Raw genomic sequence first — 18,952 nt, forward strand, 5'->3', positions numbered from 1 at the left:
ACAAGATGCTGATATCTAAGAATTGGTGTTTACGCAACACTGTCTGGAAGGGTTATAGAGGTCTCTCTTTATCTTTCAGGCTGTTGCCAGAGGCTCAGATTGATAGTAAGGGATCTCTGTAGAGTTGCAGTTGTTATGGAAGCATTGAATGACCCTGGAAGACTTGAGGATCAAATGTCATTTGGATCATGGGAGTCTTTCAGTAAAACTACTGCTGCTCATGCTCTCTCTCTTTCTCTCTGCTCTCCAAGTGTAACAGGTAACAGAAGCCATGTTCAAAGCCTTGGCTTCAGCTCAGCCAGGACTGAATAGTCTGACCACAGAGTATAATTACGCAAACCTTTTAGACTGAAGACACAAAGCAAGCCACAGGAGATGAGCTCTGCATTTGGGATGCAACTCAATTTTTGTTGGTTATTCTCAAGTTCAAGGTGCTGACAAAATGACCAAACAGCCCTGAGATACTGAAAAGGTCCACTTACCGTGTCTCCAAGGGTCCTTTGGCTCAACCGCACCTGAGACGATGTCCTTGTCCGACGGAAAGGTCACCCTCTTTGACCTGTGCTTAATCCCAGCTCCCTCCCCTGGAGTGGAGGCAGGAGAAACAGCCTCCACGCCCAAAGTACTCGTGGGCACGTCCTCGCTACTTTCTTCTGAAGGTTTCTGTGAATGCAGTTCTATGACAGTTTCTGAGATTAGGGAGTTATCGCACCTAGAGGCACTGTCCTCCCTTAAAGTGGCCGTCTGGGCCGCTGACTCAAACTCCAAAACGCCATTTTCATCCAGACTTAAATCCACACCGATATCCATTTCACCATCATCGTCACCCCCTTCTCGAACAGAGCATTTGGAAACTGGTGGTTCCTCAACCTCTACAATCCTTTTACTTTGTTGCTGGTCAGCACCAGAACCATTAACAGGGTCAGCCGGCTCGGCAGCTGATGCAATGGATCCATTGGGTGCTTTGATGTCTGTGGAAACCTGAATGTCCTCATCTTTAGCACTGAAATCTTTTAACCTCGCTAGGACAGCAGCGTCTGCAGCCTCTGTGGCAGCATCCCTTTCCCCGTGGTCTCCATCCAACAGCTTGAGACCGTCCCGAGAGAGGATTTCATCCACGGGGTGTGATGTAGTGTTGTCATCGACGTTGGGTTTTGTCATAGCATTGCACAAATCTACAGCTTGCTCCTCGCAATTCATTTTCTCATTTCCAGAGAGCTGGAGCACACCACTGCCTGTCACGCTCTAAAAGCTGAAGCAAGTTCCTTCAACCACCTAGACTGCAGTTTAATCCTCTGAAACCCAGGGAGAAACAGTTCAATATCTCCTTGACAAGCGCATCCCGGACAAAAAGTTCACATGTCAGCAGAAATCACTGCTTTGAGCGGAGCATCAACATATATTTCCTAAATGCTTGGTGACTGCCCTAACACTTCACTTACTATTAATTTCATTCATACCATTCCTGTAGTATTTTTATATTAAAAACTTCATCAGGCAAATCCACCTTACCTATGTTTGAAATCTTTCCCTGTAGTGTCTATGTCTAATCCTGTGCAGCAGTTTAGGGTGTAGGTACCTACAACATCTGTCACAGAGTTAGTCAAACTGAATCAGTGTCAGCCATATTAAATGAGAATATCTGACCTGGGCATCATGTTGACATCATCACAAGCCTCCTATCAGCAAACAATGTGTCTTTATGGTCCCTGTCCACCGTTAATAGAACTGTTACTACCCTCTAATCAAGACCAAGAACGAGCAAGGGATTGGCAGATATATTTAAAGCAAACAAAATAAAGACATCAGACTATAAATCAGACTGGCCTGTTGAAATGATGATGGTAATGATAAGCAGTCTTTCACCACTGGCCTGCTCTCGCGCGCCAACACCTTTGCGTTTACAAATAAAGTACTACAAATTCTGACTATTTTAGGCTAAAGATATAAAGTGCAATAGCATGTTTAAAGGTCCACTCGTGTCTTTAAACTGTCAAGACAAAGAATCCTTCGATTTCACTTGCGGTGTGTCATACACGCATCGCAGCGCTTAACACAAATAAAAACAGGCGTCACACTCCGGAGCGCGTTCTTATGCTCAAAACACGCAACAAACGGCCTCGTTCGCACCCTGTGAAGAGTCTATTATGCCGCCTTGTATGAATGATGTTGAACAGACCGCAAAAACGCGCAGACAGCAGAAAAATATGGAAATATTGGCCCGGGTGCAGCTCCAGTCCGCACCGACGGTGTGTGTCTGTTGACTGTTCGGAGATACGTCATCAACCCGGATAGGAATCACACAGGAGATTCAGCGGCAGCACTTTCAACGCAATGTTGGAACTGAATGATACTTACAACAAATGTGTTACAAAGTCGTTTGTGTCCTGTTTTCGTCTTTAGATATTTTTGTTGTGCAACGTAAATGTCAGCAATTTTTCGCAGTTTTTTATCTATCTATCTATCTATCTATCTATCTATCTATCTATCTATCTATCTATCTATCTATCTATCTATCTATATATATACATACAACAACACATCCGGATATGAACCAACATAAGAATAAAAAAAATAAAAAATAAAAAAAACGGGGTTTACATAAAAAAAGAAAAAAGACAGCATTTTAAAGTTTTACTTTTCAATTATCTTTAACTCTTTAGCAACTAAAATCGTATATCTAGATTTTTTGTTATCTATACAGTAAAGAGAGTCCATAAACATAAACAATTCTGTCACAAAAACATTAAAACACGGTTTAGAGTTGGTCCTTTTGCTTTTGTGAATATGAAATGTTCCAAAGTAAATTAGTATTAATAATTTGACGAATCAGATCGGTGATGACGTATTGTGCTGTCACGTTGAATGGTTTATGACGCGTTTCATACAGAAGAAAATAAACGAATGAAAAAAATATTACCCCCTATTTTGTCAAATTTGCACATATTTGACTTTTATAGAGTCTTTTGTTTTATATAAATGAGTGAAATGTGACCCGTTTCCTGAAAAAGGTTTTTCAGGTTTTGTTTTACAACAGATCTCCCAAGTAGGCATCTTTTATCTCCCATAAGTATTTTTTTTATTTTATTTTTTTATGGTTTTCCCGAATATATATGCCCCACTAAATTGATTTTCAGATGCATTAGAAAATCATTTATGACGGCATTTGTTTTCCTTGTCAAACAAACAATGTTGAACTGTAATTCAAGGGCGTAGATCCCAATAATCAAAACAATATTTATACCATGATCAATGGAAAAATGTAAATGCTTCGCGCTGCAATTTGATGGAATAAAAAAAAACCCTGAAACAAATAAATAAAATCTTAAAAATATGCTTTTGTGTGTGTGTGTGTGTGTAGAGAGAGAGAGAGAGAGAGAGAGAGAGAGAGAGAGAGAGAGAGAAAGAGTGAGAGAGAGTGTGTGTGTGTGTTTAAGAGTGTATAAGAAAGAAGTCCATCAAACGTTTCTCCATTCTCTTGTGTTTCTCCAATTATTTATACCCTTTAATCAGTAGAGGGCATTGTTTTGTCACAATTTGTGAAGTTAAACATCAGAGAGTTAATAGAACACTTAAGACTATTTCCAAAAGAAATTATTTTAAAGCATTCTCTCATCTCTTATCCGTTTTGGCCAATGAGTTACTGTATACAATTTTATGATGGTCTACACACAAAAAGATGGATTGTATTCTTTTTAAAATTCCACCATGGGAGAAAAAAAACAACAAACGTTTCAGCCTTCCTTTTGTGTCCAGTGTGTTAAAGTTCAATATGTCCATCCTTCTTACAGAGATGGCATCTCCCGGTAGTATCCCAATTCTAGCTATAAGTAAACAGCAATAAAACATTATTTTATTTTATTTTTCCAGTCAATGAATCAAAAATCACTGACATAAATAAGGATGACCTGATATTGAGACATCAGACATACTCTATGTCATTATAAACCAACGCTGATCTCTGATTCACCTTGTTTTTGAAGTTTTTTTCCCACAAAAAAGATATATCAAAGAAATTCTTAAAGAAATATTGGCAGGTCAAGTTGAGAAGCTAATGATTTCAATTCATAAATCCAAAACGCTGCATATACCATCATCCTGTGTAAATGTTTCAGAAATTCAGCATTAATTACATCCCCTGCATGACACACACATGTCCTCTATGCCTAAGCATTCTAATTTACTAATACTATAATCAATCTCATCAAAAAGCCCCGCTGTAATTTACAACACGTTCTTACTCCCAAGGCATCAATTTCAATTTAAAGTACTTTATTAGCATGATTGGTTTTTACATACAATATTGCCAAAGCATTAATACACAAAACAGATAATAAAACAGTAACAAATAACAATAAAAATAGAATTAAAATAAGGTACCAGGTAATGAATAAAATAAATGAAAAAACTATAATAACAATATACATGTCACGGATCCACCTGACCATCCTGCCACATTCACACAACCATCCCTCTCTCCTGAATACTGATCACCTGCACCTGCCTCTCATCACCATGTCAATCAGCTCCTCTACTTAAACCCCATTCTCCCTTCACTCGTTGTCTGGTCTCAGCTCAGAATACAGACTCACTTACCTGCGACTTACCTGACTCTTCAAACGTCATTCCTGCAATCTCTCCTTGATCTCCAAGCCTCCACTCCTACGTCTACTTCCCATTGTGTGTTCGTCACCCCAAGGATTATCACTACCTGCATCAACACGAACCATCCTCAGGTTTCAGTTCTTCACATCTGCACAGATCTGCTTATTACTACTCACCTGTTTTTCACTGTGTTTTGTGTCAAATACCTGCCTTTGGGTGTATTTTGTGTATTTTGCCCTTCACTACACCAGCATAAGTGAGCTGCTGTGAATGCGGGAATGCTGTTCTGCCATTTGCCTCCTGCTGTTGTTTGTGAAAATCAATGTTTGCAGTTTCACTGGAGCTGGGCTGAGAGGTGTTTGGTTGGGCTTCAGTGTGTTGTGGTCTGGTTGTATTCTCTCTTCTTACTGGAGTGTGTCTGCTTCGTGGGCCCCTTTGTGTAGTTGAATGCTGGTTACTGCGATGACTGTTGGAACTTGGACGGCGATGTTGTGAGGGTGCAGATTGGGAATTTCTGCTGAGTGATGAATCTTAGGTTTTTAGCGAAGACTCTTACACTTTCCTGGCTTAGGTGCACATGGTCAATCTACAGATGCCAAAGGCACCCTCTGGCATCAGTTTTACGATGCATCCAGCTATTGCGTTCTTTTCAACGAGAAACCTTTGACGTCAACTGACACGCAATGGGCATCAGAATTTTAGCATCTTTTATTTATACGTTGGGGTACAATTTTGTCATTGTGATATATGTTGGGGGTATGATTTTGATTTCGTTTGAAATCAGCAACATTTATTAACAACTGTGAATAAATATTTAATCTGTTTATCTTTCTATTTAACTGTCTGTACACATCCTGCACTGCTGAAGTGACCCGTTTCATTCTGGGTGTATTCCGAGTCTTACAATCATTTTATGTGAAAAACAAACCTAGAAGTATGTTTTTAGTCACCAAATACAGTCACCCGGTGTCCACCGTAAGACATCCTGCACAACTTTCATTCTAAAACAATGGGCTCGTTTGAGATGCCAAACGCCTTGCCTTGAAAGTAGACGAAAGCAGACTGGTGCAGTCAGGGGAGGAGTGAAATACGTGTTGTCAAGTCGGACAATTCCCACATCTCGTAGTGGATCAGACACCTATGAGAGTGTAACGGGGTTCAGGAAAGGAGGAGGCGGGAACCGGATCAACACTCAACAAGACTTTAATTATAACATAATAACAGACGTCGACCACGAACACACACACAGCTCCGTGTGTGTCTCTTTCTCTCTCTGGCATCCCCGGCTCCTTATCTCTCTTCCGCTGATTGGGCTACTCAGCGCCAGGCGTGCACCCTCACAGCCCAGTCATGCCCTCCTACTCGTCACATCCCCACCGCCCGATTCAGGCTGGGGAAAGCTCCGGACTGACACTCTGTGTGTGTGGGCATGTTTATGTGGTTTACGAGGACAATTTTTTTTTTTAGGTTACAAACTGGTAATTACTAGGGTGTTATGCTATAAATGTGGTTTATGAGGACATTTCTAGTGTCCCCATAATTTAAATCGCTTAAACATACTAAACAATGTTTTTTTTTGAAAATATAAAAATGCAAAAAGGTTTTTGTGAGGTTTAGGGTTAGGGGACAGAATCTATTATATACTATTCGTACAGTATAAAAATCATTATGTCTATGGAAAGTCCTCAATGATAGGTATACCAGCGTGTGTGTGTGTGTGTGTGTGTGTGTGTGTGTGTGTGTGTGTGTGTGTGTGTATCTGTTTCTCTCTCTCTCTCTCTCTCTCTGGCATCCCCGGCTCCTCTTATCTCTCTCCCGCTGATTGGGCTACTCAGCGTCAGGTGTGTACCCTCACGGCCTGGCCACGCCTCCTCATCACAGATCAAAGGCAGATACTGCTGGATTCACATTCATGCGCTCTTGCTGAAAGTGGATATAATTAAAATTTTCTTGCTTTAAAATGAAAATAAATTATGAAAGACTTTCAATGTACCTGTTATTTAATTTCACCAATTAGACGTGTCTTTCCATCCATTTTTTCTTTTAATAAAGACACGTATTTTAGATATTTCAGAAATATGATAATCGCATATCCCATACAGAGATCAAACTGTCAGTGTGTTAGGAATATTCACATATAATTTATACACAACATATTAAAGATAAAAAAAAAAAAATTTCGAGAACGAAACATCATGGTGGTTTAATCCATTAAGCTGTGTCATCAGTAAGTCGTTTCCCACCATGCTTGCAGTTTGCGCGGCTGGAAAAATCCTACTGTGCCACCTGGCTCATACAACTGCGCGCACCTCGCTCTCACTAGTCAATTTTTGGGCATACGTCACCATGACATCACAACAAGTCGGACAGATTTCTAACTGGCATGAACCTGCTGCTGATCACCGGTGAACGGTTCTGCGCAGAACTTGCTCATCTCAAACGAGCCTATTAAAAAATTGCCACCTCAAGCGGCAATAGGTGTGTTCGAATTCATGCAGCACTGCACAGACCGATCGGCGTTTGACTTGATGCATGTTGGTTAGAAAATTTTGTTGACTTGAACTGGCGCCACCACTGCGTCACTGTTACGTATGTCATCAAGGTATACCGCCAGAGCATTTCGAGAGCAGCTGGCTGGTGCAGCCTCTGCAGTTGCTCCAGTAGAGCTGCACAAGCTCTAAATGACGACACAGCTCATTCACGTTTGGCCAGACTCACAACGTGACAACGGTTACACGTGTTTCATGGGCTGCGTTTGCAATTGCATATTTCACATTACTACTTCTGCTATGTCAGTCTATGGCAGAAATAAGAGTAGTGTGGTAGTATGCCATTACAATGGTGTTTATTCTGACACCTTTATTCTGACACCTCCAGTGTTTTTATAACAGTACATCATGTTTATATCATGTTATATTTTTGTCATAGTAATATTGTTTATTCATTAAAAACATTCGAAATTATTACAAATACTGACTGTAAAATAATACAGGCTTTTATTGTACTTTTGTCTTGCGCACACACAACAGGCACTGTATTAAGCAGCACAAACCTTTCAAATGAATAATATTTCTGATTATTTTGTGTAGACAGATGCATGAATTTTTATCTAAATCACATTTCGTCTGCAAACATTGCATGATATTCTGTGGCTGGTGTTGGTTCAGCAGACGACAGGAAGAGCAAAGTGTCTGGCTTGGCTGCTCTCTTTTCAATTCCTCCACCGACTGCAAACGACAAATCTCGCTGATCGTAACTCGAGATGCAGTTCAAGTCGAACACATCTAATGACACGGGTATGACGTCAGAGACTCACCGATTATGCCATTGGTCGCAAGACATGCGAGAGCCAATTACAACGACCTTTGTTGTAATTTTTTTATGAGACGTGCCGGTAGAATCAGGATGACACAGGATCAGGATGCCTTCACGGAGGGGGAATATTTTTACCGATTAAAACCTTCAGTTTCACTCTGGTACTCAAACAATGCCATTGTATGGTTTGGAATATTATTATTATTATTATTATTATTATAGTGCATTTTTAAAAATAAATGATTGTGACTGTACTTTATCTGATTGTTACTTCTATTGTTGAGAACTGGTTAGGTTTAGGCATAAATGTGCGGTTGGGTGCTTAAAAATGATGTATATCAAAGTGTCATGTTTTATATTGTTGATTATTGGTTAGGTTTAGATATGGGGTTGGGTTAGGGGATCTAAAATAGTAGATATGATTTTATAATGTAATATCATACTAATATATTTATAAGTATAATAAAACATTCAGGTTAAACACATAAAATTATATTCAAAGATTGATAACTGCCGACAAAGTTTTCACATAGAATACAATGGGGTTTCTCACTGTGTCAGTAAGAAGATGCCAGGGGGCACCTTTGGTGTCATCATGCAGATGCGGACGGCTTCTGCACTAGAGGCAAAATTGGACGCTTAGGGAATGAGAACGGGTTGAAATTTAAGTCAAGACTATTACATTAGTATTTGCAAATCGAGTTTAGACCATTATACATTCACAACACTTCACACTCTTGGCCCATTATATCATCCCATTACAATTCTGACATTCCTTACAAAACCATTTTTACATTCAGTTATTAATGAAATGGCTCTCATTGTTCTGGCCTGTGTAATGTGTGACTTGACCTTTCATCTGTGCAGAAGATGGAAACAATTTCTAGAACACTTGCATTTTGGGATTCCAGCTCTAATGCAATTAACAGCGATTTTAATTTACTGCACTGGTTGCGAGAGTAAGCAAAGACGGGAAACAGAGACCTCCCACAGGTGGCTGAAAATAAATATTTAAACATCAAATTGGAGGCACTCACTTAGCTTGTTTTTTGAAGTAATTTCTGGGCTCTCTCAATTTCCTCTGCAGTTATTATTGGCTGGTTGTGTTGCTGCCAATCTCCTCATTGCCACAGATTTGAGGAAAACCAACTGTATACTCTCCACCTTTTCATCACCTTTTCATCACTCCACCTTTTCATGGACAAAACTGAGACCGAACATGGGAAAAACTAAAGTATGCTTCCGCTGTCCATTTGCCTTTAAATCTTCAACATGCATTTTTGCAATCGTGTGCACCAGTTCGCGTACAGGTGCGTAGTCTGTGCACGTGCCTGCAATCGACTACACTAAAGAGTATGACAAAGCAGTCCTGTTCATGTGTCAAACATGTCAATGGACTAAAACCTTTGAATGGCTAGAGCAGATTGTGCGCGAGACGCAATGACAGGCAAAAAACGAAGAGTACACTAGGCCTTGGACTCATGCCAATGTGGCACAATTGCACTTCGGTTCATTGGCAGCCGACACTACTGTGCTGACATCAAGGGGGCTCTTCCACTGGCAGGTGTAGACATGCCTTATTTGGCGCCACTGGAAACCGCAGATCTGTTTGAACTTCCTGTAAGGTTGCCATGGCTGCTCTCTTTAAAGGCCACATTAGGGTCTCCCTTAGCATCTGATTTATTTTGCACATTGCGCAAATTGAACAATGATCCTTGTCATATAGGAGGTTGCCTTTTTGTCAGGACATTACTCATGCTTACTTCTCGAGAGATTCATTTAACTGACATGAGTTTTAGGTTTGCTGGGATTTATCAGCTTCAGGGTCTAAGAAAGTCATAGGTCTTGTAGAGGTTTTAGACCGAAAGTTGCAAAACGTCCTTAGTTCAAATATCAAAGGCATTGATATATGCCGGGAGTATTGGGACAGTTCTGAGGTGTGTTTATCCCATTCATCGTTTTGTTAACTGAAAACAGGACATCATAGGAGATGATTAAATCTTAATGTTTGTGTTGCTTTCTTTGAAGAGCTTGGTGGGTTTTGGTGTGTGCAGCCTCAAATTATATTAGTCAGAACTACTCATTCCACCTGTTACTACACATCAACTATCAGGTGTGTATGTGCGTGTGTGGGAGGCAGGTGCATGGTCACAGGAGCGGATTTACTGCACACGTTGTTCGCCTTACACTGCTATCGGGGGCCCACATCTCCCCCAGCCAGCTGTAAATCCACAAATGTGACGAGTTGGAGGATTTTACTGTTACTCTATCTTGGGTCGTTTTTCTTCCCCTGTGATTTGCTTTATGGAGATGTCTGGCAGAAGCTGGGGGAGAAGCCATTGGGTCTCAGGGAAAGAATTCATCTTCTAAATAAACCAAATCCAAGAGTTAATCGCTAATGTTTTTCACACATTTTTGGGAGTGAAAATGGAGCATCGGTCAATGAAGTGCTAAGTATCAACGTCTTTTTCAAATTAAAGAACTCTGGCTGTCCATTAGCTCTCTGGAAACTGACCTACAGTATGACTGTTTTAACTTTTGAAGGAATTACATGAAACCGCTTGATAGTTTTCTTGCCTGTGTTAACATTTCCTGATGAAATTACGTTTTTTTTTTTTTTTTTATCTGCAGGGAAATATCGATCTTAATAGCTGATGGACTTTTAGCTATGTCACAGCAATAAACCATAATTTGCTATTTATTTTTACATTCACATATCAGCAGACTAAACTTGCTTGGTTACAAGTGGTATTAGGGGGAGGGATATTCTCATTCTTGAGAGCATTTGATTGAACACATTTGTTTAGTTCAAGATGAGTCATCAGTATTTTTGGTCTGTTCTACCAGAGAAGAAAGACTATAAATTTAAAATGCGTATATCTTATGAATGATAGTTTTGTTAATTTTAAAAGTATACTAGCATATAGATTGCTTCAAGGCTAAAGCTCCATACACATGCAGCATCTTCCAGCAACAAAGCGACTAGATCCTTCATTTTCAATGAGAGCTGGTGACTTCCGCCATCACTAGCGATAGAAACCTGGGCGTGTCCAGTGACTTTATTTAAATGTATGCAAATGAGAAGCGACTTTCAGGAGCAACAACCAATAGGAGTGAAGAGGGTGTCAGTGAAGGTCACTCCTTTGAGATAATGTACAGTAGTTGAGTGCAGGCAAGAGAAAGAGGTTTCTGTTAGCGATTTGATTTATCTCTAACCACGTACACGGATTGGAAATAATAATAATAAAAAATATGCATGGAAAAGAAATTGTATGCAGTCTGAGTCAGACATGTTCATAAGTCCCTGAGGTCCAAGTTAAGTCTCAAGTCTTTCAAGGCCAAGTCTAAGTCAAGTCTTTGGTCACAAGTCCAAGTATTAGTTGTTGTTGTTGTTATTTTTTTTTGGCAATAGTTCTTTATCTGCAGCTGGTTAGTTTAATAAACCTGTATACGGCTAATTCAGTTTTGAAATATTAAAACTGACTACTTTAAGGGATTGTCTTGTTGATTTCAACTTGTCTAATAAAGTACACAAGGTTTTACTTTAATCATGGATTTATTATTTATTGTATGTGGGTTAATAATTTAAACAGTAAAGATGCATATTGCATGTTTGATGGTAGTTTTAATTTTTATATGCCACATTTCTGAGGCTTTAGATGTGCGTTAAACGTGTGAGGATGTGTAATCATCAGCCTGTTACATGTCCGACATAATCATACAGGCCTATTGAACCATGTTAAAACTGATTTAGCTGATAGTTTAGAAAGAACCTATAGTATACCACTTTACTGTAAACCGTAGATATCCATTTATAATAACTTTTTATTAACATTAACACACATTATTACATTAAATAATGCTTAAAGTATCATTAAAGCTGCAGCATATCCACCACTGAAAGCTGCTGCTCAGTCAACTTGGTGATTATAGCTGTCAGCTGTGAATGCACCTTAAGTCATTTTGCAAGTTTCTGCTAAATGTCAACCAAAATATTTATTAATTTTTTAGAGACTATATATATATATATATATATATATTTTTTTTTTTTTTAATTTATTTTTTTTACTAACAGATAAGAATTTGAATTTGCAAAAAACAAAAATGCAAAGCAGGAAGAGTCTGCAACTGCAGTTGCAGATTTTCAATATGATTAATTGCCTCCAGCGATTGGCAGCTGATATGATATTCTGAAATCACCCCGATAAATGAGGAAAAACGGCTGTAGAGGAAGCTTGAATGGCTCATCTCCTCTCATTTCTGCTGCGTTCAAGGAGATGAATGACCACGTTTATTTCTGTTATTGCACAATTGAGTATTTTGCATACTGGAACACACACTCAGTGAGAGTAGGAGAGGGAGAGAGAATAATATACAATTTGAGTTTTATGTTTTCCCCTTAAGGATACTACTTATAAACAGGCAAAGATTTCCAGACTTATGTGCAAATGAATGTACATATACACTTGCTTACATACTCAATTTTAAAAAGAATATCCCAACCCACAGGGATGAAAAATCACAAATGAGAGCTCTTTTATATCACAAGTGTTCCTCCTGCTATCCATGTTAATTTTACAGTTCTATACTCAAAGAAATTTTAGGAGACAATGTTAATACTTAATGGAATCAGTTAGCGTTCATTCAAGTCCCCTGTCATAGCTCAGAGTAACCTTTGAGCAATAATGGTTTCCTCTGGGTACATATATAAACATGCAAGGATGTCAAACATTTCCCATGCTGTATGTTCAAGATGTGTTTATATGTGAATGTAAATTCTGCATAATTACAAAGGTCAGTCAACACAGAAATTAATCAAATCAATCTTTCGAAACGCACACACGGAAATACAAACACCAGCCCTACAAGCTTCCTGTCACTTATACCATCAGTTGCACCTTCTGGCCCACCACCTGCTGCCATTTATTAATGAGCTAATGGACTCAGATGGCTAACAGGCGTTAAACCACAGTCTGCCCTCACCTTTCTCTCCCTATTTCTCTTCCTCTTTTTCTCTTTCCCTCCAGCATTTCTTGGGCCACAGGACAGAATGGGGGTGAATGAAGAAAGGACAGGACAGTCCTCCAGCCGAGCTCTGATAACTTCCACATGTTTGTAAGGTTTTTGAATCAAAAGAGCACCTCTCTTTCTTAAACCCTGAAGAAAGCAGCAGAGGAGATATAAAAGCCATACACCTATCTGATCTGCAACCGAGCACCTGCGAGTGGGGACTGATGACTAGCCAGTGAAATTTCTCTTCCTTTGCCACGTCATTAGAGACCAGATGGCCTGATTTTTCTCCTTTTCCTTTCATTTGACCATCTGTGTGTCCATTTATTGAACTCTACCTGTGCTGCATGACCCTATTTCCTCTCCAACATTTGATTAAATGGTCTTTATCTCTTCCTCTGTCCAAACCTTCTGGCCAGCAACATATTCTATACAAGTATGTGAAAGTCTTTAGCATTTGTTTGTTGTTAAATCATATCTTAAAATTTGCGTTCTAAGCAAGTTGCATTCTCAAAAAGGGGTGTTATACTGCCATGCAAGAGCAAAACTCAGTAGCTACCCATTTTGTGTGTCAAAACTGAGTTATGACCAAAATCCGGTCACTACTATGATCTGACTTGTGACAGACGGGTTTAACTAAACTATGCTCATATTCAACAGAGTATAAAAGTAAGATAAAACAGAGTTAAATTGCAGTAACTACAAAATCTACACTTAAACCAAGGAACGTTTATGTATTTGTTTCTTAGTTTCAGTGTTGGCATAGTTACTGCATTTTTTCCACTGTGGGGCAAAATAGTGAGCATTACATTTTTATATATATATATATATATTTATATATACACTGGTGGCCAATAGTTTGGAATAATGTACAAATTTAGCTGTTTCGGAAGGAAATTGGTACTTTAATTCACCAAAGTGGCATTCAACTGATCACAAAGTATAGTCAGGACATTACTGATGTAAAAAACAGCACCATCACTATTTGAAAGTAATTTTTGATCAAATCTAGACAGGCCCCATTTCCAGCAACCATCACTCCAACACCTTACCCTAGAGTAATCTTGCTAAATTGCTAATTTGGTGCTAGAAAATCACTTGCCATTATATCAAACACTGCTGAAAGCTATTTGGTTCATTAAATGAAGCTTAACATTGTCTCTGTGTTTGTTTTTGAGTTGCCACAGTATGCAATAGACTGGCATGTCTTAAGGTCAATATTAGGTCAAAAATGACAAAAAAGAAACAGCTTTCTCTAGAAACTCGTTAGTCAATCATTGTTTTAAGGAATGAAGGCTATACAATTCTTGAAATTCCTAAAAAACTGAAGATTTCATACAAAGGTGTACACTACAGTCTTCAAAGACCAAGGACAACTGGCTTTAACAAGGACAGAAAGAGATATGGAAGGCCAGATGTACAACTAAACAAGAGGATAAGTACATCAGAGTCTCTAGTGTGAGAAATAGATGCCTCACATGTCCTCAGCTGACAGCTTCATTGAATTCTACCCGCTCAACACCAGTTTCATGTACAGCAGTAAAGAGAAGACTCAGGAGTGCAGGCCTTAATGGAAGAATTGCAGCTAGACTGTAAGGTGCGTGAAGTGCCCAACACATCTATGGCAAGTGCTACAGGAAGCGTGGGGTGAAATGTCACCTGAGTATCTGGACAAAATGACAGCTAGAATGCCAAGGATCTGCATAGCTGTCATTGCTGCAAATGGAGGATTTTTTGATGAGAACTCTTTGAAGTAGTTTAAGAAGTTCTAAAAAAAAAAAAATAATAAAATAATAGTAATTTTTCACGTTATCAGTTGAATGCCACTTTGGTGAATAAAAGTACCAATTTCTTTCCATAAGAGCAAAATTATTCCAAACTTTTGTCCTCCAGTGTGTGTGTGTGTGTGTGTGTGTGTGTGTGTGTGTGTGTGTGTGTGTGTATGTATGTATGTGTGTGTGTATATATATATATATATATATATATATATACACACACATTTTTTTTTTTTTTTTTTTACTATAACTTAAAGCAGATGCTCCCGATTAAAACAAGCCCAAATACAATGTGATACACTGCATAGATTTTGAAGTAATCTTGGCATGCTGAGCGTCTGATGGAAAGTAGGTGACTCATGGGTCTTATTGCCTGCTGCATGCAACCTCTTTCAGGCTATCAGTGCAACTTTTATATGGATGCAACTTAAATGTATTTTGACGCTCAACAACGCAATTTTGACCTTGTGTGACTTTATTTCCGGGAATTTATTGTACTTTATGTTCAACGAGACAAGACACTTGGAAAGCACTAGCCAAGCATTCCTGTCTGCATTTGTGTACTTGTGTAAAGTATGCTTATGGCCTCTTTCCATCATCCTCCCTTTTGCTAACTTTCTCTCTTTCATCTAGACACCCGGGTTTCACAAAGTTTCACTCTTTACTGCTGTCTTACCCCGCCACGCCCTTTGTCTCCACTCCCCATTTCTTTTAAATATTCGTTTCCATCCTGGAAATGTTTGGAAGCACTTCCTGCAGCAGTTTCTCTGGTTTCCTTGGGAAAGGTCTGTAGGAAGCAAGTGGATGGAGTTGCTGTGTGTCCTGGCGCTCGAATGCATCCAGAGAGTCGTTTAAACATCGAGAGTTGGGCGGGTGTCTGCATCACTCAGTTAGTTTGAACACATCAGAATGCTCTCATTACCGACATGAATTTTCTCTTGACTGTAGTAGTTGTGCTTGTTCAGGACTCCGTCCATGGCATCTGTTCTTTGCTTTGACAATAACAGGAGAATAGGGAGTCCTGGAGGGAGGTTCAGTTTGCTGTTTAAGCCTCTTTTTCTCACTGGTAATATGTCAGATGTGTCATCTAAAAACACCTGTAATAAGTCTAAATAACTGCTTGCATATTTCTCTCTAGTAAAAGGCTGACACATTAAAACAGAAAGAGTTTATAAACCTTTAGTCTGACTGCCCTCTGCCTTTTTTTCTGCCTTTAGTATTGTATAAAGGTATTACAGTATTATGTATATATATTAGAACTGCAATACCTTTCATTATTGGAATGCACACAGACGCTTTGTGAATTTTTTTTTTTATATTAGGGCTGTGAATCAATAAACATTTTTTAACGAACTAATTGCACAATTTTCTGTGAGTAATTGTGAATAATAGTGATTAAATCATGGTACATGACACATTACAAACCTTAAAAAATCATCATAAATATATTTACTTTATACTTGTCTCAAAGAACTTGCAAAGTTCTAGGTTAGTCATCATTTCTTTTAATTATTTAAAAATGTACGTTAATTTTTTTTTTTTGCTGAGAGTTAATTAGACAAATTTTTACAGGTATTTATCTTTGATACAAGGATATGTACAAGATATACATGCTATAAAATCAGTGGATGTGCTGTAATTAAAAGTTGGGCAAAATCTTCTGCCGTTTTACAGTGGATTATTTATTTATTTTTAAAAAATAATAGGATCAAATGGGCAGATTCAATTCATATCAAACTTTATTGGCAAGTGAAACTTAAGTGTACATTGCCAATGTATTATTAGTCACTATACACATATATAAAACATTTTGAATGCTGAAGTTTAATTTGCTGAAGTTTAAAATCTCGAAACTGTTATTTTCCCTGGCTGCCGTTCAATCCCTACAAATATACCTGGCTGCAGCTTGCTGAACGGGCGGGTCCTTCTCAGTCTATATCACGCGGTTCTCTCTCACGCAGTTTCGCTTTTGAGAGTGGTTCAAATGAAAGAGCGTTGCAAGAGATGCGGCAGCTTGCCTGTCTTTCAGATGCCTGGTTCATCACTTGAGGGTGGTCTTCATTCTCCATGCAGTAAATCTGCTCCCGTGTTTATAAAACCAGAGACAAGTCGCGCATAATGAATAAACGTGCAAAATCTAAAAATGTCTTATTTCTTTTTCTCAATTTTGGGCAAAATATCACTTGGACCATGTTCTTAACAGGTTTAATGAGATTCACCTGGCCATCGTATCACGGACGTCATCAGACTGTTTTTGCAACCACAGCAAAAACAACTATGGTGATTCAAGTTGATGGCATATTTTTTCTGTGGCAGTTTCTGAGGCTTGAACACAGAGCAGCTTTTTCCCATTTCATTCCAGATCTAAACATGTGCTGGTTAACGAAAGTCAGACTTACTGGACATCTTGACTGCAATTATAATGCTACAGTTTGTGAATCTGCGGGCATCCCAGTCCAAATAAAACACAAACTGGACCCTGCAATACATGGCTATACTAACATGATAGTCTGCATATAATTGTGACAGTCAAGTAAAATCTGTCATCTGTCAAACATTTTTATTTGTATAGCGCTTTTCACAACACACACTGTTTCGTAGCAGCTTTACAGAAAATGAAGCTGTAATATCTATAAAGTCTTAAGAGTTATCATTGTGCAGTCTGATAAAAATATGATTGTAAATTGTGTCTAGAAATAAATAATTAAATAATTAAATAATAATTATATTTAGAACCCCAGTGAGCAAGCCGAAGGTGACTGCAGCAAGGAACACAAAACTCCATAAGATGTAGGTTAATGGAAAAAAATAACCTTGGGGGAAAACCAGGCTCACTGTGGGTGCCAGTTCCCCTCTGCCTAAACAAGCATGAATATAATGCCAATATCAGTTGTTTTATGTGAAGTGCAAATCGTTGTTTAAAATTAATAAACGAAGTAAGTGTTAAGGGCCAGTGTTTGAACAACAATATTTTGTACAAACTATAAGATTACTGACTAGTGTCTTTGAAGTCCTTCTTGGATTAACTGCAGAAGTTGGCTGATGTAGGCTTTTGTTGTAAGTTAATTGATAGTCTATGTATTCCATTTTAAGAGTGTAGTCCATCATTAGACGAAGGTGATGCAGGCAGAGATCAGTGAGGTGCATCGCAGTTCAACCGGCAGGCCATTTCAGTGAGGTTCAGTGAGGTCCATCCTATGTCCAAGGTACCTAGTAGACTGAAGTGATATCTTACTGGCACAGGCTGCAGTTAGTCATCATCACACAGTGACACGTAGCAGTGGTAGTCGTACACCATGCAGGAATGGAGCTGGATCTGGTAGACTCTGGTAACCTTGATATGTATACTGAGGTTGAGACAGTTCTGTCCATGAGAGGGGACCAAACCAATGGTTCTGTTTATTTTCACAGCTCACTGCTGGGGAAGCTTATGAGTGATTATTGACTTAAATTTCAGGCTGTTCCTTACACAATGCTATCTTATGAATTAAGAAGATTTCGACTCAGTTTACATCCGGTTTTAAGATGCATCTCGGGTGATCCGATCACATGTGGTCAAGCGAGACTGCGCTGTTTATACCTGGTTGCTTAAATCGGTCTCCTGTGACCACTCTCCTGTGAGGATCTCTGCTTTATGACAGCATACATCAATCACTATGTGACATTAAAGTGCAACAAAGTCATAAAAGACATAGAAAGCTACAGTCTTTATTGACAGGTGAGGGGTGGTGCTTCACTGCTGTCCAGGACGCATACAGGACGGATTAGCATTTCCACCTCAAATGCAAAGTAGTCATTTGCGTTTTTGACCACAATCATATGTGTTTTTTGTGATCCGATCACGAAACGTTTTAGACCCCGTTTAGACCTGTATTGAGTACTGACCACATGAGATCGGATCACCCGAAACACATCTTAATACCGACTGTTAAATGGGGTCTTTGAATATTCGGTACGAGTCACAAGTTTACATGTTTAATTATGTTTTTGCAGACTTTTTGAAGCTTGAAAGCTCCAGTACCCATTCATTATAATTGCACGGAAAAAACTAACCAGTACAAAATTTCTCCTTTTTACGTTTCACAGAAGAAAGAATGTCACAGGTTTAAAACAAGATGAACTTTTACGTAGTTCGTATGTTAATGTAATCTTGTGTTGAAGTGGTAAGCGTCTTTGGCTTGCTGTCCGTATACTGGAGGGCTCGGAGCTCGAGGCTCGACTCAAGTCCTGATTACCCCCCCGGACTT

General features: G+C 38.9%; 1 protein-coding gene across 2 annotated transcripts in view; it reads right to left on the reverse strand.

Moving 5' to 3' along the window:
• The window catches only part of LOC127417049 (protein phosphatase 1 regulatory subunit 37-like), an 81,774-nt gene extending 79,509 nt beyond the window's left edge, over positions 1-2,265 (reverse strand). Inside the window, exons 1-2 of one of the 2 annotated variants that reach the window (XM_051656740.1) lie at positions 1,513-2,265; positions 483-1,295 (exon numbers count right to left, since the gene is read on the reverse strand). In XM_051656740.1, coding sequence (XP_051512700.1) covers positions 483-1,200 — 718 coding nt within the window. In that variant the 5' untranslated portion in view covers positions 1,201-1,295; positions 1,513-2,265. Of the gene's footprint in view, positions 1-482 lie in introns of both variants that reach the window. The other variant, XM_051656739.1, reaches the window with a different exon arrangement.
• Between the last annotated feature and the right edge of the window lie 16,687 nt (positions 2,266-18,952).

This window comes from Myxocyprinus asiaticus, chromosome 26 (assembly GCF_019703515.2).
Source record: "Myxocyprinus asiaticus isolate MX2 ecotype Aquarium Trade chromosome 26, UBuf_Myxa_2, whole genome shotgun sequence".
NCBI lineage: Eukaryota > Metazoa > Chordata > Actinopteri > Cypriniformes > Catostomidae > Myxocyprinus > Myxocyprinus asiaticus.